This window comes from Pongo abelii, chromosome 15, assembly GCF_028885655.2.
Source record: "Pongo abelii isolate AG06213 chromosome 15, NHGRI_mPonAbe1-v2.0_pri, whole genome shotgun sequence".
Classification (NCBI taxonomy): domain Eukaryota; kingdom Metazoa; phylum Chordata; class Mammalia; order Primates; family Hominidae; genus Pongo; species Pongo abelii.
The window spans coordinates 66,938,393-66,962,928 of NC_072000.2; the positions used below are offsets into that span (position 1 = coordinate 66,938,393).

Consider the following 24,536-nt stretch of genomic DNA (forward strand, 5'->3'; position numbering starts at 1 on the left):
AGGAGTTCAAGACCAGCCTCAACATGGAGAAACCCTGTCTCTGCTAAAAATACAAAATTAGCCGAGCGTGGTAGTGCATGCCTGTAATCCCAGCTACTTGGGAGGCTGAGGCAGGAGAATTGCTTAAACCTGGGAGGCGGAGGTTGCGGTGAGCTGAGATCGCGCCGTTGCACTCCAGCCTGGGCAACAAGAGTGAAACTCCGTCTCAAAAAAAAAAAAAAAAGCCAAAAAGAAAAAAATACATAAAGTTATAAAGACTGAATCAACTTAATAAAGCAGAACTTAAAGATATACATATATATCTTTTCTATGTGTATACCTTTATATATATATATATATATACACACACACACACACACACACACATATATATATCAGGGTGTGAAGGGATTATATATATTTAATATTTAATTATATATTAATTAATTTAATATATAATTAAATATTACATAAATATTATATATAATTTAATATTTGATATATATATAATCCCTTCACACCCTGATAATTTTTGCAACTTTTCATTAAGCATGCAATTATTTCAAAATTAAACTATCAAAAATGAGAAGAAGAAGAGGAGGAGGAAGAAGAGGAGGAGGAAGAGAAGAAGAGGAAGAATCAGGAAAACATGGTGCTGGTAAGTTACTATTTTCCTCCTCCTTTCTTAAAACATCATTAAAGCATTTTGTATGTTAAACAAACAAACAAAAAATCCTGATCTGATGGGCTTTTGAATGAACTAGTCTTTTTCAGAGCCTATAGAAAAAAAGAAAGGTCGCCAGAGAGTTGTCTGTGTAATTTGACTCATTAAGCACAAGATGTGAAAAGTCTCTGAATCCCAAGATTTTTGAGGAGAGAGAACAAAAAGCACAAACTCAAAATAATAAAATGTGACAGATATATGATGAGATGGGTCCAATACCCAGGGGTCCTGTGTTCATTTTTACTGTGTCATTGGGCAAAACAAGTTACCATTTTATTTTAAAATGAAAGGAAAATGCATTTTGTCTGTCTCACTGAGCAAATTGTCTCATTCTAGCAGACCCAGGCTAGAGGCACTGTACTCAGGACTTTCTCCAACCTTCTTTTAGAAAAGGAATTACCCAAATGAAGTTGTAATGAAGAAAACGGGACAAAGCAAATAATAATGAGTCTACAGCTGAGGTACTTTATCATGAGGGTACTCATTTTCATGTAATACATCTGATATTTTTTTCCTACTCACCATTGACGTGGACATTCAGGAAAATAAAATACATTTTTTTTGGCCTTGTATTTTATCCTCTTTAAGCGAACAAGAATGATTTGCTTAGTGTGTATGTATCCTTTTCTTTAAGCACACAAGAATGGTTTGTATAGTGTAAATATGCTTCATTTTACAACAAAGGATTGTTCTGGTGAAATGTACAACTTTTTATGAAGGGTTATATTTATCTCCTTTATACTCCAGTAAACAAAGCAGAACAAGCACTAATGAGCATTAAACATATCCAGAATGTTGACTCTAAAATGTTGTATTTTCTTCTTGAAAAAAATAAAAATAGTTCCTAGAAGAAATCTAACTGTAATTCTAATATTATTTATATGCAGTTAAGGAAAGGCTTACAAACCTTGGTATTCAGTCATTTGCAACCCTGAACCATTTTCTAGAAGTCACAATTTTTACAGAACCTGTTTCCCTATGAAGGGTCATTTCTTTTCCATTCTCAATTCTATATTTTTCAAGTAATGGTGCCTTTTGAAGTCAGTTTTTCATTATATTGTGGTGGATTTTGCTTTTGTAGTTTTTAAAATCTATCAGTTAATCTTTTACTTTTGAGAATAAGTGGCATTCAAGCGATGGTAGGTTGACCTCGGTAGCTGAAAATCCAATAGTTTAAAAATTGAGCTCATTTTTCATGAGACACAAGCCACGAACAATGTGATCAAAATGAAGTCGACATCCTGCAATTCTAACTTATTTTACCGGGTAAAAAAAAAAAGAAATGATTCTCCTCCGACCTCATTACTACTTCCTTTTATATCTGTGGATTTCAGGAAACTGCTGCAGATATTTGAGTAGAAAATGATCTAAAGGTCATTTGGCAATTTTTTTTTTTTTTTTTTTGGCCAAGCTGTATATCCTACACTGTCCCCAAACATGCAACATTTTTTTATTGTATCACTTATACACACTGTTACTGCCCTTTTATTGTTGTGGTTGTGGTTAGTACAACTATCTACTGAATTCTAAATTCTAAAATGCTCTAAATTTTAAAATGAATTTATTATTAGCCAAACAATTTTTATGGCCTATTAATATAGATGGACAGAACCAGCTTTATAAACCTAAATTTAATTTACTTATACTGTGATCACTCTGCTGTAAAGAGTCAGACTCATCAACCTCCTCCACACTTTCAGCTCACTACTTAGGTTGACCATGATGAGGGAGAAAGTTTTGGGGTAAAATGATCTATTTTCAAGCTTCCATTCATTTACTAATTGGGAAAGTCACTAAGCTTCTCTGGGCCTAACTTGGCTCCTCTCTAAAGAATACGGTTGAACTAGATAGGTTCTGTTGCCCTTCTGAGACTAACATCCTTCATCACTACCACGTTAATCATTCCACAAGCCATTTTCACACTTACTAACATGGCGCTACAAGGCACGTTAGGCTGTGACCACCTTTAGTCTAAAAGGTACTGTCCTACTGTTGCCAAAGAAAGTTTAACCAAACTCAGCCCATTAGGTTGTGACTGATACTAACGTTCTCTGCTGAAATAGCATTATTAGTTTTCATTAAGACTCACGTCTCATTAGTGACGCAATTTCCAAAGTTACCTAACAAAGGAAATTTCTCTTTAAAAATGCGAAAAGCAAAATATCTAAAACTGTTACTACGCATTTGCTACTACATTAGGAAAGTTCACAGTACCTAAAATAGCCACCACCTCATCATCCTGGATGACTTCCAAGGATCCCGACACCACAAAGCAGAGGGCATCCACACTTTCTCCAGCATGGTAAATGAGGTCCCCAGGAGCACAGTGAATGGTTTGGAACTCTACTGCCAAGGCACGCAGACACCCATCGCTGGCCAATCGAAAAGCAGGATGTTCATTAAAAACCTTCCGGTTTAGATGAACACAGATATCAGCTCTCATGTCCTTGGGACAGATGGAGAGGACCTAAAGAAGGTGAGAGATGAATAAGTGAAAAGGAAAGAGAAAGGGGCCACTTCAGAAAAATAATCATCCAACAAATATTTATTGACTATGACTATGTCTGCTACACTGCTACACACCTTGCTAGGTACTGGGAACACAAAGGGAACAAGACACAGCTCCGCTCTCAAGGAGGTAATAATCCACTGAGATAGGCTGATGAGCATATGGACCATGACAATGCAGAACTATGCAGTAAATGCTTTGAGAAGAGTATGGATCTCCCTCAGAAAGAACACAGCCTTGGCTGGGCATGGTGGCTCCTGTAATTCCAGCACTTTGGGAGGCCAAGGCAGGTAGATCACTTGAGCTCAGTAGTTCGAGACCAGCCTGGGCAACATGGTGAAACCCTGTCTCTACTAAAAAGACAAAAAAAAAAAAAAATTAACTGGCCGTGGTGGTGCATGCCTGTAGTTCCAGCTACTTGGGAGGCTGAAGTGGGAGAATCACCTTATCCCAGGAGACAGAGATTGCAGTGAGCCAAGGTCGTGCCACTGCACTCCAGCCTGAGTGACAGAGCAAGACCTTGTCTCAAAACAAAAACAAAACAGTTTTGAGGTGGTCAGGAAGAGTCTCAGAAAAAAGTTAATATCATTTCATCAAAGAGTCAAGTAAAATAGGGCATGAACATTCATTTTCATCTAGCAGATGTTTCAGAATTTTTTTTATAACTAAATCAAAATTCCACATTGGAGGTGGATTCATGCTAGACAGCCATCAGAAAACCAAATCAACAAAAGCACCCTGGCAACTTGACATAGTGGCACTGGCAGACTAACTCCACTCTTCGTATATTTTTTTCACTCTGAGGATTTTCCTTTTACAAATAAATTCATGTCCAGGAAGGGACAAGGGTATTGACCAGCCTTCTATAAGGCTTGGGTGGTTGGAAATGTCAGTGCTGGCAGGGTGGGTACGTTATTTTGTATGGCAGTCCTTGTTCATTCTGGTCTTTGACTTCTGAAGACTGTGCAGGCAGTAGCAGAGTTCACGCCGTAGGCATCCTTTAAAAGAGGAAGCAAATGGCAGAAGTATGCTTATACAGCAAGGGGTAGAGAGCTTTTATTGGCTACAGCTTTCTGACAGGGTGATTAAAGACCCAGATTAAAATGGACATTATCATCATATTTAATCAGAACATCGTGGAGCAAGATGTGATTGCGGCAGTTAATACCACCCATTTTAAAGATGCAAGTGCAAACTCATTTAGAATGCTCCTCAAACCACCTTTGTAAACTATTCTTTATAACCAGAAATGGTTTTCTTTGATCAGATTTCAATCCCTCAAAGCTGAAGCTAAACTGATTTACCCCATTAAGTTATACTGCATATTTTAATAAATATAAAATAGTTTTCTTTCCTCTACTAATTGCATTTTAAGCTTTAAAAAATTTCCTAAGGCTTGAAAATGTCCCCTGACTATTCCTTTTATTTGGGGGTCACTATCAATGAAAACTGGGTTGCTTCCCTGTAGAGAAGACAAGCCCATCATAAATGCAAAAACCATTAATTAAATTATGCTTTCAGTATCCCTTCTCTTAACCTTTCTTAATGCTGTACATACATTTCACATTATTTAATCATCTCTGGGTTTTTTTCATACTCCCTCAAATTCCTATAGGCAGCAGCAATCTGCTCACCCACCTATCTGAAAAACCTGATCTTTGAGGAAAGGAATGCCTAACACAGCTTTAAAAGTAATTGACGCTGTTTTCACATCAGTTATTTTCTATAAGGCAATGTTTTATTTAATATATAAACCTTTATTGGCTTTGGACAATATATTAGTCATTCTATAGGCACTTACTGAGCTTCCACAATGGGTCACATCACTATGCTAAATCCTCAGAACTAGAAGGATAAGTAAGACACTATGTTTGCCTCAGGGGAGCTAACCAGAAAGTGTGGGAGGTGGGCGTGTAAAGGGACCATTGCAATACAATGAAAAAAGTGGTAAGATAGGAGCATGGCCAGAGTGACATAAAAGCATGTGCTGCCTGTGAGTCTTTACTTAGAGGCAGCAAAAAAGATCACGCTCAAGAGGACATAAGTCTGAGTTCAAAACTATCACAACCTTTGTAACCTGGAGCACCTTATTTAATTCCTCTAAACCTCATCTGTGAAATGGGGATAATGATAGTGCTTATATCTTAGGCTTATTGTAGAAATTAAATGAAAGGGCATAAGTTGAGCCTAGTTTAGCCTGGCACATAGCAAGGGCAGAGGAAATACTAGCTCTTATTATCACTATGGAACATCTGTCTTCCTACAGAGCTTATTGTTGCTTAAACTCTCTACAAAAACAATTTTCTTTTTTCACTTTCCACTCTGTCTGCAGTCTTCATCTGGACAGTTTGACAGGTTTCCAGACAGAATTAAGAAAATATTTCAGCACAAACCTGAAGATATTTTAAGCACTGATTAAGGTTAATATTTTTTTCCAAATTGAAAATGAAATTAGCTCTAGAAGAACAAAAAAATTTAAATACATACACACATACACAAACATTACACTGAATACCTTAATGGAAAAATAGACTGCTCTATCTTGATCCATTTACCATATAGGGCTTTCATTGTTTTCTGTTCATTTTGGTAATAGTCATGTTATTTCCTTTTAATAATGTTTTTCAGGATTCATGTTGCAAATAAAATCTTCCAGTATTTGCAATATTCTCTGTTTATTGGCAGGTCAAAAGAGGATTTTATTACTTTATGAGTACAGCTTTCCTTTTTTGTTTCATTTAACATATGACACTAATTGATTTATTATTTTGATTGATGGTATTTACTTATATCCAGATATCAAAAAGTGACAAGGTAAAACTAAATGCTAAAAAGATCAACCAAAGTCACACCCACTGGCAAGCACCTTCCTTCCCCAACCTTAGACAGAGCATGTGTGTTACATGATGTTTTTGTCATCAAAATATAAGTATCTTGTTATTTACTCTGGAAATGAAATGTTAATCACTGTCTTAGCCAAAGTAAAACTTAGTTTTAAGGGATGGAGTAAAATTATCATTCAAGACCTGGCCCACTGGTCTCAGTTTCCATGTATTCTGTCTTGAATATCAGATCCAATTTATTGTAGGCAGGTTTCCTAATGAGGATTTCATAGTTACAAACAAATAAAATTATATTTCAGAAGAAAATATTTAGGTTAAAAGTGACTTTTGTTTGTTTTCAGAGTTGTTTGTCCCCTCTTTGCAACAGAATATTAATAAATTAGACTCATTAAGATGAGCAATAAATTTTCTTGTAAGAGCTATGGTGTCAGAGGCATGCGAACCAGAACAACTCCATCTTGAATAGGTGCTGGGTAAAATGAGGCTGAAAGCTACCGGGCTGCATTTCCAGACAGTTAAGGCATTCTAAGTCACAGGATGAGATAGGAGGTCGGCACAAGATACACCTCATAAAGACCTTGCTGATAAAACAGGTTGCGGTAAAGAAGCTGGTCTACCAAAACCAAGATGGCCACTGAGTGACCTCTGATTGTCCTCACTACTACACTCCCATCAGCACCATGAGAGTTTACAAATGTCATGGCAATGTCAGAAAGTTACCCAATATGGTCTAAAAAGGGGAGGCATGAATAACCCACCCTTTGTTGAGTGTATCATCAAGAAATAACCATAAAAATGGGCAAGCAGCAGCTCTCGGGGCTGCTCTATGGAGTAGCCATTCATTTATTCCTTTACTTTTTTAATAAACTTGCTTTCACTTTGTACTGTGGACTTGACCTGAATTCTCTCCTGTGTGAGATCCAAGAACCCTCTCTTGGGGTCTGGATCGGGACCTCTTTCTTGTAACATATTTCTGGCAACCACAGAAGGGACTATAGTGCAGAAACCCTGACCCAACAGCTACCTTCGGGTAAGTGTTGGGATCCTATAACATATTTCTGGTGAACTACAGAAGGGACGATACTGAAGAAACTACCCTCCCTACAAAGGAAACAGACCGCAGCACTGATTGGATAACTTTGGGTAAGTGGTGGGATACCCAGATAAAGAATGGGATTGGGTTGGAGGCTCAACTTAGGGGAGTTAGAGTCTCTCCCAAGAGAGAGTGGGTTAGAGGCCCCTCTTAATAAAAGGCAAGGATGCCTGACTGACCTTGGGTTAGAGGCCCAACTTAGGAGGGTTAGAGTCCCTTCTAAGATTTTGAGGGTTAGAGGCCCCTCTTGGTAAAGTCCCTCTCAGCTAAGAACAGGTTTGGCACTACGGGATGTTAACTGCTATTCTTTTTGGATTAATCTGCCTTGCTCTCTTTGCTGATGGCTGTGGGTGACAGGGTTAGGCATGTACAGGATTGTGGGATATGGGGAGGCTTTTCCTCCCTGAAAGGGGAAACTTCAGAGCTGACAGGATTGCTGGAAAAGATTTGCTACCAAGAAGCAGTTGCCTGAACTTTTCAGTGTTACTGCAATGGGCAGGTCTTTCTCTGGCCTCCCTGATCATTTTGCCTTACCCACACTGCACAGGCAATGCTTTTCTCTCTCTCCTTTCCCTTTCTTATCATTTCTATTACTCAGGGTGACCATCTTGCCCAGAGACCACTTGTTGAAACTCCAAGTCAGAGGTTGGATTAGATTCTGTCAAAAAAAAAAAAACAAAAAAAAAAACAAACAAAAAAAAAACATGAACCTAAACCCAGTAACCCAAATAAGAAACTCAGAAACTTGCACATGAAAATTCTGACAACTACTCTAGTAACCTTCTGTCTTTCTGTGTAGCTATATATGAGTTGTATGTAATGTTTATATAAAAGAGCTCTAATTAATTGGCTGAAACAAAAATAAGCACTTCAATATTTTGAAAGCAAAACAAAAAACCATAATGCCTTTTAGTTCATGTAACTTTAGTAATCTTTGCAAAATAAAAACAGCTTTAAAAATTATTGATAAAATAAAAACATTTAGTCTAAATTATGCAGGTCAGATATTAAGTTTGCTAAATGCTTTAAGGTCATAAACTGCTTCTTCAACTTTTAAAAATTGTTCAATTTACCTACCTTAAAGCCATTAGATTATAGATAGGACCTGGGGACATGTGGAATTCGCCATGCCCCCTAGCTATACAAAGATTATAAAGAAAGAGATTTTATATAAAAAAGGATCTCGTACCGTAAATTCTTGTCCTAAAGTAAAATGACTGGTTGTTTAAAAGGAGGGATGTTTAGAGCAAGTCAGAAAGTCCAGGAATGTCTCAGATGGTCTGTGTAAGTTGTGAAAGGATTTGTTAAAGGGAATTTATGCAAAAAATGTTGTACAATTTAAAGGTTGTTAGGCATCCTAAATGCTTCATAAAATGCCACTATAACTCTTACTGTACAACTTGCCTTCTTAAATAAGGTAAGGCCTGGGGACATGTGGAGTTAGTCACGCCCCCTAGCTGTGCTGGAGAGTTGGCTCTTATCTGCACTTCTGCCTGGTAAATCTTAGGCTAGGCTCCACACCTAGTACATGATTAAAATTGCTTACCAACCAGGGTTTTCACCAAAAGTCACTAAAAGTTAATAACGTAACATGTAATTGAGACTACTGAAGATACAGTTTCACATGTAAGGTGTGTAAGGAAAGTAGAATGTACTTCTGGTAAAAGATTATAAGAAGGCCTGGGAATGTGGATTTTTTGTGTGTGTAAAGGGTGTTTTAAGTTAGATAGAATAAAGCTAAAGATTTAAACAGGTTGTGGAAGGTTTATAAAAATTAACTGTAAAAGATTCTGTGTGTAAACATATTGGCTAAAGTTAAAGAGGTATTATTCAGTTTTTCTGTAAATTAAACATTGGAATAGAAGCACAACAGGTTTTTCTTAGAGCACTGATCTGCCCTTTCACAAAAAAATGTAAAGGGTTATAAAAGGTTTATAAGAATCTAACTTTATGGTTAAACGTTAAAATTGAGTTAATATGTCTATAAAGTTTTATTAAAAATTCAGTTTAACATTAAAAGTACATTATTATAAGGGTGAAATTTGGCTTATTTGGTATAAAAATCATACAGGAAGCATTATCAAATGTGAAATGGTGTTTTGCTTTCTTTGGACTGTATTTGCATAAGTATGTTACTGGTATATGTTCCAAAGTTATGGGAAACTCCTGTAATTCTAATATGACTTAGTGTATGTTATTAATAATTATAATTGTTATGTAAAATTTTGTATGCCACAGAAGTAACCAAAGTTCCTTATCAATTGTGGCTTTAATTGTGACTGTCCTAAAACTTTTGATCATCCACAGTCAACTGTTGCCTTGTTTTAATCCTCTTTAGAAGGTGGTTTGTAATAAACTATAGAACTCTAGCAGGTGTTCTTAAACGCAGGTTTCTAATACCTTTGGAAATTGTAACATTAGAATAGAGAAAATAACTTTCAGAACTCTCATGAAGAGCTGGAATGTTCATGAATATCAAACAGAACAGGAGTTAACTGAATTAACTTAACCAATAGAAAACTTTTTAACTTTGCTTAAAAAGTTGCTGATCCTTTGTTTTGTTTTTCAGAGTCAAAGAATCTTTTCTTTTGAGCTATTTACAGCTTGCAGCAATTGAGCAAAGTACACTGCTGTGAACAAAATTTGGAACATATTTGTTTCTCTCTACCTGATTTCTCCAGAATTTGGAAACTAGTTATGAGTATTCTTAACTTATGGCAATATAGTTATTTGCTTACGTGCAATAAGAAACTGTTTTCTTTTGTAACAGGACACAACTGGAGAAATTGGTTATTTTACCAAGACTTTGACTGGAATGGTGTGCTTTCCTTTAAGGAATCAAACTTGACTTGTAGAGCCAATAAAAGCCCTTTGGGGAACTAGCCTCATACCTTGCCTACACAGTCCCTTTACAGAGTTTATGACCTATGGTAAGTAAAGAATGTCACTTTCTCACAGGTCCAGGAGCCACAGGTTATCGTGGAACCTCAAAAGGAGAGGAATTTACCCAACTCATAGGTATTTGAGGGTACAAACCCATGGCAGGGCTTGGGTTTAAAAAAGTCTTATATGAGATTCCTTATGAAACAGAGTTCCATCAAAGCCAATTAACAAGCTCATGTGAAATAGAATTATTCTTGCTGAACTTTATACAAATTATCAGGCCAAGTATAATAAAGCAAATCAGTCTTACCGTAATTTGTCTTTAGTAAAAATGAGAAACTGGAGAGAGAAATACTATTTTTCAAGAACTATGGTACACATATTACTAAATTCTAGTCTCATTTAGTTGTTTTTAAGTTTGTTTCTGCAATTTAGGCTAACCCCGCTCATTCCTGTGAACCAATCAATGATCTCTGACTGCTGTTTAGAAGAAACAAGAGGGATGGGTAATATAAAAACCTGGATCAGTATTCTAATTCTGGGCATATTACAATCAGCTAACAACCCCATATCAGCTTAGTTCCAACAGTTGCCTAGTTCATGAAAAGTCTTCTAATTTAGTTTACCTGGAATAACTTTATTCACTTTGCTTTGTCCTTGTGGAATATGTTACTGTTATACTCTTTGTGTAGGAATACAGAACAAGCTTACTGAATGTTTTCTTAAACTAAACACTTATTAATCTTCCAGATATCACCTCTTGTCGAAACTCAAGAGTTATAAATGGCCCTCACCATACTGATGCTTTCTGACTAAGCTCCTCTTTACCCTGAACACAAGAAACCCTAATAGTTAGGCAGGAATATCATCACCCCTATTAAGCCTGAAGACATTACAGAAGATGGATCTTCATCCCTCCGCAACCCTTATGATTAAGGGTTCTCTTATAAAAGGGAGGGGGAAATGTCAGAGGGATGTGAACCAGAACAAGTCCATCTTGAATAGGAGCTGGGTAAAATGAGGCTGAGACGTACTGGGCTACACTTCCAGACAGTTAAGCCATTCTAAGTCACAGGATAAGATAAGAGGTCGGCACAAGATACAGGTCATAAAGACCTTTCTGATAAAATAGCTTGCAGTAAAGAAGCTGGCTAAATCTTACCAAAACCATGATGGCCACAAGAGTAACCTCTGGTCATCCTCACTACTACACTCCCATCAGTGCCATGACAGTTTACAAATGCAACGTCAACATCAGGAAGTTACTCTATGTGTTCTAAAAAGGGGAAGTATGATGTAATCCACCCCTTGTTTAGAATATCATCAAGAAATAACCATAAAAATGGGCAATCAGCAGCCCTCAGGGCTGCTTTGTCTATGGAGCAGCCATTCTTTTACTCCTTTACTTTCTTAATAAACTTGCTTAATAAGTCGCAGTTTGTACTGTGGACTCGCCCTGAATTCTTTCTTGCACGAGATCCAAGAACCCTCTCTTGGGGTCTGAATCAGGACCGCTTTCCTGTAACATATTTCTGGTGACCACAGAAGGGACTGTAGTGTAGAAACCCTGACCCAACAGCTATCTTTGGGTAAGTGTTGGGGTCCTGTAACAATGGCAGTATGTAAGAAACCATTTTTCAGAATTCTGCAAAACAACCCTGGGGAAAAAAAATGAATGTCATGGTCTGAAAAAGAAAACCTTTTTCAAATTATTTATGATATTCACTAAACCCAAAGTCAAGAGGTATCTTAGCAAGTATTCTCAAGCTCCAAAGATCCAACCTCAACATTGTGACTACAGAACTCTTAGTGAAACACATATATTATCATGTCATCTCTGTTTTCTTAAAATATCTGATGGCTTGCTTCCCCACCAACTACAGCCAAAGTCCTAACTAAGCATACAGGGCTCTTTATGGTGGAATCCTGCTCCAATCTTACTACCGTCCTCCAACCATGCCTTCCAGTCACATCACCTTTCTCACCACCTAAGCTTGCCATGTTCTCCCATTACTCTTTGCCTTCACACATGCTTTTCCTTTTTACTGGCATGTCCCATCTTCCCTTTCTCTGTCTAGTCATCACTGATTTATCTGTCAAAGCACAGATTATCCTTTCTACCATGAATACAGTATAGATACAGCTTGCTCATAGAATTTAGTAATATATAGAAGAAAATGAGAGTAAGAGGTGTTGTAATTTGTTGTTGTTGTTTTTAAATAATAACCACAAATAGTAACACAGAATTATCAATAGATATTTCAAACTTGGTTTAAACCATAAAATCATTCTTTACATTTTTTAACGAACACCTTCCTTTATGCTCAACATATAAATTAGATATAAGCAGAATTATGCTGAGAGAAGCTTTGCTGGAAAGGCAGACTCCCAGGCAGCATTGCTTAGGGCACATTCAGTCATTCATTCAGCTCATGATTATTAAGCACTGGTTACGTGTTAGTTATGTGCCCAGTACTATACAGGCCCTCCAGATCCATCAGCAAAAACTCTTATTGTGCCTGCTCCCCTGAAGCATCCAATTAGGCACGGTTTGAAAAGTCACTGTTCCTAGTTTGCTGCCATTTTACAGATAAAGTAAATATGTCTCATAAAGGTTATGTGACTTGCTCAAGTCCTCTCAACAAATTACCAGCAAACCCCCAAACTCTTGAGTTCCAGCTATTAAGCTATGCTCCTTCGTGAAGCTCAACCAGGAAAAAAGTATAATATCTGGTACCTTCTCATGTTTTCTGGTTCTCTGTACTAAAAAAAAAAAAATGCTGATTTTTGAAAATTATTTAAGGTCCAATTGATCAAATCTATAGTTTATTTATTAGGAAACCATAAATGCCCCACCACTGCCATAGAACAGCCTAAATTTCATTGCCAATTTATTTCCATCTTGAAGCACTTTTTAATTTCAGCTCCAACAAATGCATCACATACTTCAATATGTTGATAAAGACATAGGATTCACTGTTAAGTTGTTATATCACGTTACTACTCACCCAGAGGGAGACATCTTATTTGAAACACAAGTTTTATTGTATGCATGAAAAGGACCTGAGCCAGAGGTTAGCATTTGATAAATGTTACTTTCCTTGGGTCCCTTCCCTCTATCACTTTCACGCACTATGATATCAATAATGTCACAAAACCTTAGAAGATAAGGGAGTCTAAATATGATAATTAACAGAGAAGGCAACAAATTAAACCAAAATCCTCTAAAGAAATGGTTGACTAGAGAGAGTCAAAGAAAGAAGGCTTTATCTTCTCATTCGTTCTTTGAATATACTTAAAATGCTTTTTAATATTCATTATATAAAATATGGAAAATAAAAATCATAAAGAGGAAAAAACTCTTTCATTATTTACACTTATCTATATGTAGATACCATTGTTACAAAACTTTAAACTCTACTATTTTATTTCTTGCTATAATGACTCATTATCACATTATAATCAATTCCTATGCTATGAAATACATATTTTAAAACCAAATTTCAATCCTTGTACAATATCCCATCAAATATTTATGGCACAATTAATTTAACCATTACATTATAATTGGATATGAAGATTTCCAGTTTTCCCTTTCATAAATCAAGTTACAACAGATACCCTTGTACCTATATCAGATTGTCTAAGCACAAATTTTTAGAAGTAAAATTAGTAGGTAAAATGCAAAAACATCTTTAAGGCTGTTGCCAAACTGCATCCTAGAAAAGGTAAACCAAATTACACTCTAACCAACTGTGTGTGAGAGTATGTTACATGTTCTTAATAATATCTCTCTTTAATCTTCCAAATGCATTCGAAAGAGGAATGGCAATTTCACCTGAAACAAAAGTAGAATTGTATAGTGTAATGAGGCAGAATCTGGGAGAGCTTTAGTCTTAGTGAAGTTATTCTACTACCGCTACCCTCTAGCTCAGTGTTCACAGACTGAACACTATTAATGAAGCTGTAACAAATTTCTAATATGCAAACGGGGATAATGAGGATAATTTCACTTTAAGTGCCTGAAGGTAGTAAACTAAACAAGGCTTCTTCTTGAGGTCTCTTACTGCTCTAAGTTATTGTATTGATTATCTATAAAATCCTTCTTCAGGAATAATTCAGTATCAGCTATTTTTAATAATAATGAATAAGTTAAATGATCCCCCTATTTTTAGGACAAAGGAATAAATGCGTTAATGACATTTTGATAGACATTGAAGCTACCACCAAATCCCTCCTTCTTTTGACACAATTAAGTTATGCACTGTTAATTAATCTCTCTTCGTGAATCTAATGAAGCTGGTATTATTAAGTCAGTGAAAGCCAGTGGAGAGAGTCAGGCAAGTGACATTTGCACATAAAATATTTTTACAATCCTTCCTGGGAATGAGGAGCTTAAGTAGCTCTTTACAGGAATTTAATTCTCATTCATTTCTTGGGAAGAAAAGAAAGCTCACCTTTATATTTAAAGGAAATAAAAAGTATAACCAGGCAGTCATGCAGTCATGCCAAGCAAAAGGAAGTTGCTCTCTGGATGTCACTCTGACAATCTCTAGGGGTGTCAAAACCTCCAAGGAATTAACCCAGGAACAATGTAGTGAATCAAACCAAACCAAATTAACTTCCATTATTTAAAAATAAAAGGTCATATTTAGCAATAAAAGGCTGCCGAAGCCAGTGAAGGATTATAGGTTAAACCTCATTGGTTTCACTTTAGAGATAAAGTTCCTGTGACTAGACTTCATATATAAAAATGAGACCTAAAGTTTTTGTTTCAAAAACATAGGGAACCAATTCTACCAGGTTTTTCACAATATTAGTTTTGCAGTAACAACAAACAGCAATTGTTACCATTTTTTAACTTGTTAGGCAGCAAATGTCTTGGGCCACTAGCTTTCCAAAGACAGGGCTTTGATGAAATTTAGAGTTTCTACTGTGCTTTGCTCTTAATCTTGTGTCTTTACTGTCTTACGTGCAGATATTTGACTAAATAACAGTGCTTTTACATACCTGTGAAAGTATTTTCTAAAATTAGAAATATACTTTTAAGTGTATTTACTGCCCAGAAAAATACAAACAATATTTTTTTCTACCGGCCATGATTCTTTAGTCCCCTATGACAAGTGATGTTCCCATCTTTAAAAGAACGAGCCAGTCAGGAGCTCGAGACCAGCCTGGCCAACATGGCGAAACACTGTCTCTACTAAAAATACAAAAATTAGCTGGGCGTGGTGGCGGGCACCTGTAGTCCTAGCTACCTGGGAGGCTGAGGCAGGAGAATCATTTGAACTCGAGAGGTGGAGGTTGCAGTGAACCAAGTTCACACCACTGCACTCCAGCCTGGGTGACAAAGCAAGACTCCATCTCAAAAAAAAAAAAAAAAAAAAAAGAATGAGCCACCTCATACCAAGTGGGAGTGAACTGGCACCATTGCTTTGGAAAATTATCTGGCTATATTGTAACAGCCGAACATGCATATATTCTGAGACCCACGAATTTCACTTGTAGATATATATGCAACAGAAATGTCTATATATATGCAGCAAATCTTGTGAACTACAGTGGGTATAGCATATATACAGTGGGTATAGCTCCAAACTGAAAATTACTCAAAGATTCATTAATGTTGAAATAGATAAATATTAATACATTGTGGCACAGTCACACAATGGACCGCTATTCAGCAATGAGAATGAAAGAAGTAACAACTATATATAGAATAAATCCATGGATCTCAACAACATAATGTTGACTGAAAAAGAGCTTGATACAAAAGAGTATACTCTATATCCATTTATATAAAGTTCATAAATGCAAAACCCATATCTGGTGCTGAAGGTTAAGGTTTACATTACTCTTGAGGGCCAGAGTTGGTTAATTCCTGAAGAAGACATGAGAGATGGACTTCTGGGGTTCTAATAATAAGGTTTTAATATCCTGGCTACACATGTGTCCACTTTGTGAAATTTTATCAAACTATTTATTTATAATATAATTTGTTCACTTTTCAGTATTGTGTAATACCTCAATTTTTTTAATTTACTTTAAAAAGTTTAATTTAAAAAGGAATATTTAAATCTTCTCACCCCCCACACACAAAATGGATAACTGTATAAAGTAATACAGGTTAGTTTGATTGTAGTGATTATTTCATTTTACATATATATATATCAAAACATCACACTGTATACCTTAAATATATGCAATTTTTGTTTGTAAACTATACCTCAATGGTGAAAAAAAGTTTACATTAAAAACAAAGTTACCTATTAAACAAACAGGTAGTATTTAAAGAGAAAAAATAAATACATGAAAGAGAAATTAGAGATGCCAAATAAATTATTTCTTGGAATGACTGTGATTTTGAAAGTTGATGTTTAAATCTACCAGTCTTCCAACAGAGAGAGCAAAGTAAAGTAAGCTGTCTTTCCAAATTATTTATACAATTTAAGACATATACACACACACAAAACACCAACTGCAGAAAGTAAAGGTAGTCAAAATAGGTCACAGAGTAGTAAATGAAGCAAAGAATATATTGATTGATTATCTTTTTTATATTACATCTAAATCCAAAAAGAATTTGAGAGCTGATGATATAAAAGAATATATATATATATTCAGATACATACATACATACATATTCTCATATACCATATGTGTGTATATTCATGTGCGTGTGTTCATATAGATTTTTTAAATCAAGTATATATAAAATAACAGCTACAAAGTTATCTTGAAAAGATTGGGAAATTATTAAGTGTAAGAAAAGCTAAACAAGATAAAACAAAATATATTTCAGCAATTGAAATCATATTGAAACATTTTTTCACAACACTAACACTTATATAGGTTATAGATTTATATATGAATATCAGTGTGTATATGTATACATGTATATATATCAGCGTGTATGTGTGAAAAAATATATACATCAGTGTATGTATGTGTAAAATGACTATGTACAATAAAATCAGAAATCTTTCAAAGAGTACAAGCTCTTTGAATATATATATATATATATATATATATATACATATATATATGGCTATTACTCAAACTGGAAAAGCATGGAATCTTGCCATTTGTGACAACATAGAATGAACCTTGAGGACATTGAGCTAAGTGAAATAAGCCAGATGAATAAAGACTAATACTGCTTGATCTCACCTATATGTAGAATCTATAAAACTCAAACCCATAGAAACAGGGTAGAAGGGTGGCTACCAGGAGCTGGGGGGGTCGGTGGAAGAAGTGGGAGATGTTTGTCAAAAGATACACACTTGCAGTTATAAAATGAATAAGTTCTAGAGACCTAATGTGCACCTTGTTGACTGTAATTAATAATAACTGTCACGACACACACAGAGAACAAAGGTAACTGTGTGGGATGATAGTTAATAGGCTTGCTTGTGGTAATCATTCATATATATATCAAATTCTCACATTGCACACTTTGAATACATATAATTTTGGTCAATTATACCTCAATAAAGCGGAAAAATAAAAAATAACTTTCCTTTTTTTATTTTATTTTATTATTATTATACTTTAAGTTTTAGGGTACATGTGCACAATGTGCAGGTTAGTTACATATGTATACATGTGCCATGCTGGTGTGCTGCACCCATTAACTCATCATTTAGCATTAGGTATATCTCCTAAAGCTATCCCTCCCCCCTCCCCCAACCCCACAACAGTCCCCAGAGACTGATGTTCCCCTTCCTGTGTCCATGTGTTCTCATTGTTCAATTCCCACCTATGAGTGAGAATATGTGGTGTTTGGTTTTTTGTTCTTGCGATAGTTTACTGAGAATGATGATTTCCAATTTCATCCACGTCCCTACAAAGGACATGAGCTCATCCTTTTTTATGGCTGCATAGTATTCCATGGTGTATATGTGCCACATTTTCTTAATCCAGTCTATCATTGTTGGACATTTGGGTTGGTTCCAAGTCTTTGCGATTGTGAATAGTGCCACAATAAACATATGTGTGCATGTGTCTTTATAGCAGCATGATTTATAGTCCTTTGGATATATACCCAGTAATGGGATGGCTGGGTCAAATGGTATTTCTAGTTCTAGATCCCTGAGGAATCGCCACACTGACTTCCACAATGGTTGAACTAGTTTACAGTCCCACCAACAGTGTAAAAGTGTTCCTATTTCTCCACATCCTCTCCAGCACCTGTTGTTTCCTGACTTTTTAATGATTGCCATTCTAACTGGTGTGAGATGGTATCTCATTGTGGTTTTGATTTGCATTTCTCTGATGGCCAGTGATGGTGAGCATTTTTTCATGTGTTTTTTGGCTGCATAAATGTCTTCTTTTGAGAAGTGTCTGTTCATGTCCTTCGCCCACTTTTTGATGGGGTTGTTTGTTTTTTTCTTGTAAATTTGTTGGAGTTCATTGTAGATTCTGGATATTAGCCCTTTGTCAGATGAGTAGGTTGCAAAAATTTTCTCCCATTTTGTAGGTTGCCTGTTCACTCTGATGGTAGTTTCTTTTGCTGTGCAGAAGCTCTTTAGTTTAATTAGATCCCATTTGTCAATTTTGGCTTTTGTGGCCATTGCTTTTGGTGTTTTAGACATGAAGTCCTTGCCCATGCCTATGTCCTGAATGGTAATGCCTAGGTTTTCTTCTAGGGTTTTTATGGTTTTAGGTCTAACATTTAAGTCTTTAATCCATCTTGAATTAATTTTTGTATAAGGTGTAAGGAAGGGATCCAGTTTCAGCTTTCTACATATGGCTAGCCAGTTTTCCCAGCACCATTTATTAAATAGGGGATCCTTTCCCCATTGCTTGTTTTTCTCAGGTTTGTCAAAGATCAGATAGTTGTAGATATGCGGCATTATTTCTGAGGGCTCTGTTCTGTTCCATTGATCTATATCTCTGTTTTGGTACCAGTACCATGCTGTTTTGGTTACTGTAGCCTTGTAGTATAGTTTGAAGTCAGGTAGCGTGATGCCTCCTGCTTTGTTCTTTTGGCTTAGGATTGACTTGGTGATGCAGGCTCTTTTTTGGTTGCATATGAACTTTAAAGTAGTTTTTTCCAACTCTGTGAAGAAAGTCATTGGTAGCTTGATGGGGATGGCATTGAATCTATAAATTACCTTGAGCAGTATGGCCATTTTCACGAAATTGATTCTTCCTACCCATGAACATGGAATGTTCTTCCATTTGGGTGTATCCTCTTTTATTTCATTGAGCAGTGGTTTGTAGTTCTCCTTGAAGAGGTCCTTCACATCCCTTGTAAGTTGGATTCCTAGGTATTTTATTCTCTTGGAAGCAATTGTGAACTCCCATTTGGCTCATGATTTGGCTCTCTGTTTGTCTGTTATTGGTGTATAAGAATGCTTGTGATTTTTGTACGTTGATTTTGTATCCTGAGACTTTGCTGAAGTTGCTTATCAGCTTAAGGAGATTTTGGGCTGAGACGATGGGGTTTTCTAGATATACAATCATGTCATCTGCAAACAGGGACATTTTGACTTCCTCTTTTCCTAATTGAATACCTTTTATTTCCTTCTCCTGCCTAATTGCCCTGGCCAGAACTTCCAACACTATGTTGAATAGGCTCGAGAACTACGTGAAGAATGCAGAAGCCTCAGGAGCTGATGCAAGCAACTGGAAGAAAGGGTATCAGTGATGGAAGACGAAATGAATGAAATGAAGCGAGAAGGGAAGTTTAGAGAAAAAAGAATAAAAAGAAACGAACAAAGCCTCCAAGAAATATGGGACTATGTGAAAAGACCAAATCTATGTCTGATTGGTGTACCTGAAAGTGACGGGGAGAATGGAACCAAGTTGGAAAACACTCTGCAGGATATTATCCAGGAGAACTTCCCCAATCTAGCAAGGCAGGCCAACATTCAGATTCAGGAAATACAGAGAACGCCACAAAGATACTCCTCGAGAAGAGCAACTCCAAGACACATGATTGTCAGATTTACCAAAGTTGAAATGAAGGAAAAAATGTTAAGGGCAGCCAGAGAGAAAGGTCGGGTTACCCACAAAGGGAAGCCCATCAGACTAACAGCGGATCTCTCGGCAGAAACCCTACAAGCCAGAAGAGAGTGGGGGCCAATATTCAACATTCTTAAAGAAAAGAATTTTCAACCCAGAATTTCATATCCAGACAAACTAAGCTTCATAAGTGGAGGAGAAATAAAATCCTTTACAGACAAGCAAATGCTGAGAGATTTTGTCACCACCAGGCTGCCCTAAAAGAGCTCCTGAAGGAGGCACTAAACATGGAAAGGAACAACTGGTACCAGCCACTGCAAAATCATGCCAAATTGTAAAGATCATTGAGGCTAGGAAGAAACTGCATCAACTAATGAGCAAAATAACCAGCTAACATCATAATGACAGGATCAAATTCACACATAACAATATTAACTTTAAAAAATAACTTTCTAACATAAAAATGTCAAAAGGTTCTAAAACCATTAAGTATGAAAAAGATAAACTAAAATCATAATAAAATACCAATACACGCATCACAGTGGCTAATATGTAAAAGGATGACAATGTATCAAGTCTTGAGGAACATGTAGAACAACCAAAACCCTCGGGTAGCCCAGTAGAAATGTCAAATAGCATACCACTACTCAAAACTCTTTGGTAATTTTCAATAAATCTAAACATCAACCAACACTATAACCCATCAAACAACCTCTTAGGTATACACACTAAAGAATTGTGTAGATGTGTTATTAAAAAGATATATACAAGAATTTCACAACATTTTTGTTCATAATAGCCAAAAATTAGAACCAACTCTAATGTCTATCAGTCATATAATGAACATATAACCCCAGTATATTTATAAATTAAATGCTATACACACTGTATGATTCCACTTATATGAAGATCCGTGTCAAAATAATGGTTACAGGAAACAACCTAAATGCTTACCAAATAATGAATCGGTAAATAAGATATAGGAAATCCATACAAAAGAATATTCTTTATTTATTTATTTTTTTTGAGACGGAATCTCACTCTGTCACCCAGGCTGGAGGGCAGTGATCTTGGCTCACTGAAAGCCCTGCCTCCCGGGTTCACGCCATTCTCCTGCCTCAGCCTCCCGAGTAACTGGGACTACAGGCGCCCGCCACCACGCCCAGCTAATTTTTTGTATTTTTCGTAGAGACGGGGTTTCACCTTGTTAGCCAGGATGGTCTCGATCTCCTGACCTCGTGATCCGCCCACCTCAGCCTCCCAAAGTGCTGGGATTACAGGCATGAGCCACCATGCCTGGCCAAGAATATTCTTAAGATATAAAAATATAAAGTACTGATTCATGCCACAATATGGATGAACTTTGGAAACAGGTCAAGTGAAGGAATCCAGTAACAAAAGACCATATATTATATGATTCCACTTATATGAAATGAGAAGAATAAACAAATCCATAGACACAGAAAATAGAACAGTGGTTGTCAGGGGTGCAGGGGAGGTTGCAATAGAAAGTAACTGCTCATGGGAATCAGAATTCTTTGGGGGATGATGAAAATGTTCTGGAATTAGATAGTGGTGACTGTTGCATAACCTGTGGAAATACTAAAAACTACTAAATTGTACATTTTTAAATAATGAATGTATTATTATATGTGAACTATATCTCAATTTTTAAAATAGTGGCTACTTCAGGGAAAAGAGAAGTAATTGCCTGAACAAGGCATGGAGGAGGCTTCAGAGGACATAAAAATACTTTTTAAAATCTTGATCCTAGTAGCAGTTACATGGTATATACATATGCAAAAATTTATTAATCTGCATACTTATGACTTGAACACTTCATGTGTGTGCACGTGTGTATACCTCTCTATGATAAAATACTACTTGAAAAATTATTACTGCCACTTTCTCCAACCACTAAAAATATTGACTTTAGGCAAATTTGATCAAAATTAATTTGCACTATCTGTAGAGAAGAACATCTCATGAGCCATAAGTACTTCATTTCATTTAACAACTACATGGGCCTGGTATAGAGTGTCTACTATATGTGGGACATGTATAGGAGGTTGCATTTAAAAATGACTCAAAACAGTTTCCACATGCAGGTTACTTGCTTATCTCACTAGGAAGACAAGACAAATCATTGGCATTTTGCAACAGGAAGCCAGCTTCGGGGGAAATTACAGGCAGCAGCTCTGAGGGGGGTATATAAAAGGAATGCTTGGGGAACAATGAGTTGGTTTACACAGGCCAAAGCAAAGTGAAACTAGTCAATTATGCAATTATTTAATCAACTTTATGAATTGTGAAACCTCTACCTTCATGTGGTTGATTCAGCTTTTCTTTATTTTTTTGTCATTCCATTAAGTAATTTATTTTGTTATATACTTTTTTTTTTTTTGAGACGGAGTCTCGCTCTGTCACCCAGGCTGGAGTGCAGTGGGGTTTGTTGTACAGATTATTTCATCAGCCAAGTATGAAGCCTAATACCCATTAGTTATTTTTCCTGATCCTCTCCCTTCTCCCACCCTCCATCTTCCACTAGGCCTCAGTGTGTGGTGTTCACCTCTATATATGTCCATGTGTGCTCATCATTTAGCTCTTCCTCGTAAGTGAGAACATGCAGTATTTGGTTTTCTGTTTCTGCCTTAGTTTGCACAGGATAATGGCCTTGAGCTCCATCTATGTCCTTGAAAACGACATGATCTCATTCTTTTTTATGGTTGCATAGTATTTCATAGTGTATATGTACCACATTTTCTTTATTCAATCTATCATTGATGGCTATTTAGGTTGATTCCATGTCTTTGCTATTGTGAATAGTGACAATGAACATATACATGCATGTGTCTTCATAATAGAATGATTTATATTCTTTGGGGTGTATACCCAGTAATAGGATTACTGGGTCAAATTTATATTCTTTGGGGTATATACGCAGTAATGGGATTACTGGGTCAAATGGTATTTCTGTTTTTAGGTCTTTGAGGATCACCATACTGTCTTCCATGATGGTTGAACTAATTTACACTCCCACTAACAGTGTATAAGAGTTCCTTTCTCTCCACAACCTCACCAGTATCTATTATTTTTTGACTTTTTAATAATAGCCATTCTAACTGCTGTGAGATGGTATCTTGTTAAATTTGCAAGAAAAATAAACAAAGAACCCCGTAAAAAAGTGGGCAAAGGACATGAAAAGACACTTTTCAAAAGATTACATATGTGCAGCCAACAATCATATGGAAAAAAAAAGGTTTTCTTAAATAACAGGTACACGATAATGAATTTCTATAATTAAATATAGGGTACATTATCTTAGCTAAGTTTGTATCAATCCTATTGATAAGACTTGAAAACAGAACAGTAAACACTGCTAATTGTTTACTTAGTAATATATATGCTATCATAGTAACTAAATGGTAGGAACCAAAAATTAGCAAACTTTTCTTATTTGCATGAGCCCATTTCGTAAACACAGGGGAAATATATTTTTTTAACTTTAAGAAATGCCTTTAAAGCTCATCAGTATTCTACATGTTAGACATCAAACTATCATCTTTTTGAAAGAGCATATTACGTTGACATTATTTAAAGGGGCTTTAGGGCAATAAGCCCTAACTTGAATTTTAGTTTATGTATTATTTACATTGCTGTCTGTCACCAATGTCTTCAGAGCTGAAAACCTAGACATGTCAGTAATATTATTTATTCAGACATAATTTTCATTATCCATAAAAACAGCCATGAATAACAGAATAAGTAAAAATATCCATGAGTAGCAAAAAAGCTGTCACACAGTATACAGATTTTATATGTAAAAGAGGCCCTCAAGCATCTCTTAAAGCCTCGAATAATTCTATCAGTCTCAAATCCTGCAAACATGATCTACTTTGTGCCCATGGCAGATCAAACACAGCAAATTGATAGAAATGGTCCTGGAGGTGAATGTGCTGACGGTAAGAAAAAACCATAGATAACAGCCTAATGCCAAAGAAATATTCAAAAAGCTAAAGCATAATAATGAACATGTGGAAACCAAAGTTAAAAACACAATAACATTTTCAATATGTCCACAGAAAATGAAATACTTAGGTATAAATGTAATAAAATATGGACAGGAGCTGTATCCTAAAAATTACAACATTTGATGAAATTGATGAAAGAAATCAAGGAATTTGTGGAGAGATATACCATGTTAATAAATTGGAAGGCCTAAAATAGTAAATATGTGAATTGTCCCTAAATTAACCTTTACATTTATGCAACTCATATAAAAATCCCAGAAAATTTTCTTTGTAGATATTGATAAGCTTATTCTACAATTCATACATTAAGGCACTACACCTAGAAGACCTAAGACCACTGAAAAACGATTAAGGAGGAGAAATCACTCTATCCAAAGTTAGGCATACCTTATAGCTATAGTAATTAAGACAGCGTGATGTTGGCAGAGAGACAGACACATAGATCAATGGAACAGGATAGAAAACCCAGAAATATACCAACACGATATGCTCAACTAAGTTTTTA

General features: G+C 36.0%; 1 protein-coding gene across 1 annotated transcript in view; it reads right to left on the reverse strand.

Annotated features, from left to right (window-relative positions):
- KCNH5 (potassium voltage-gated channel subfamily H member 5) overlaps positions 1 to 24,536 on the reverse strand; it is a 339,516-nt gene that overhangs the window by 94,292 nt on the left and 220,688 nt on the right. The window contains exon 9 of the mRNA XM_024231784.3: positions 2,918 to 3,170. Within this exon, the coding sequence (XP_024087552.1) occupies positions 2,918 to 3,170 (253 nt within the window). The remainder of the gene's footprint in view (positions 1 to 2,917; positions 3,171 to 24,536) is intronic.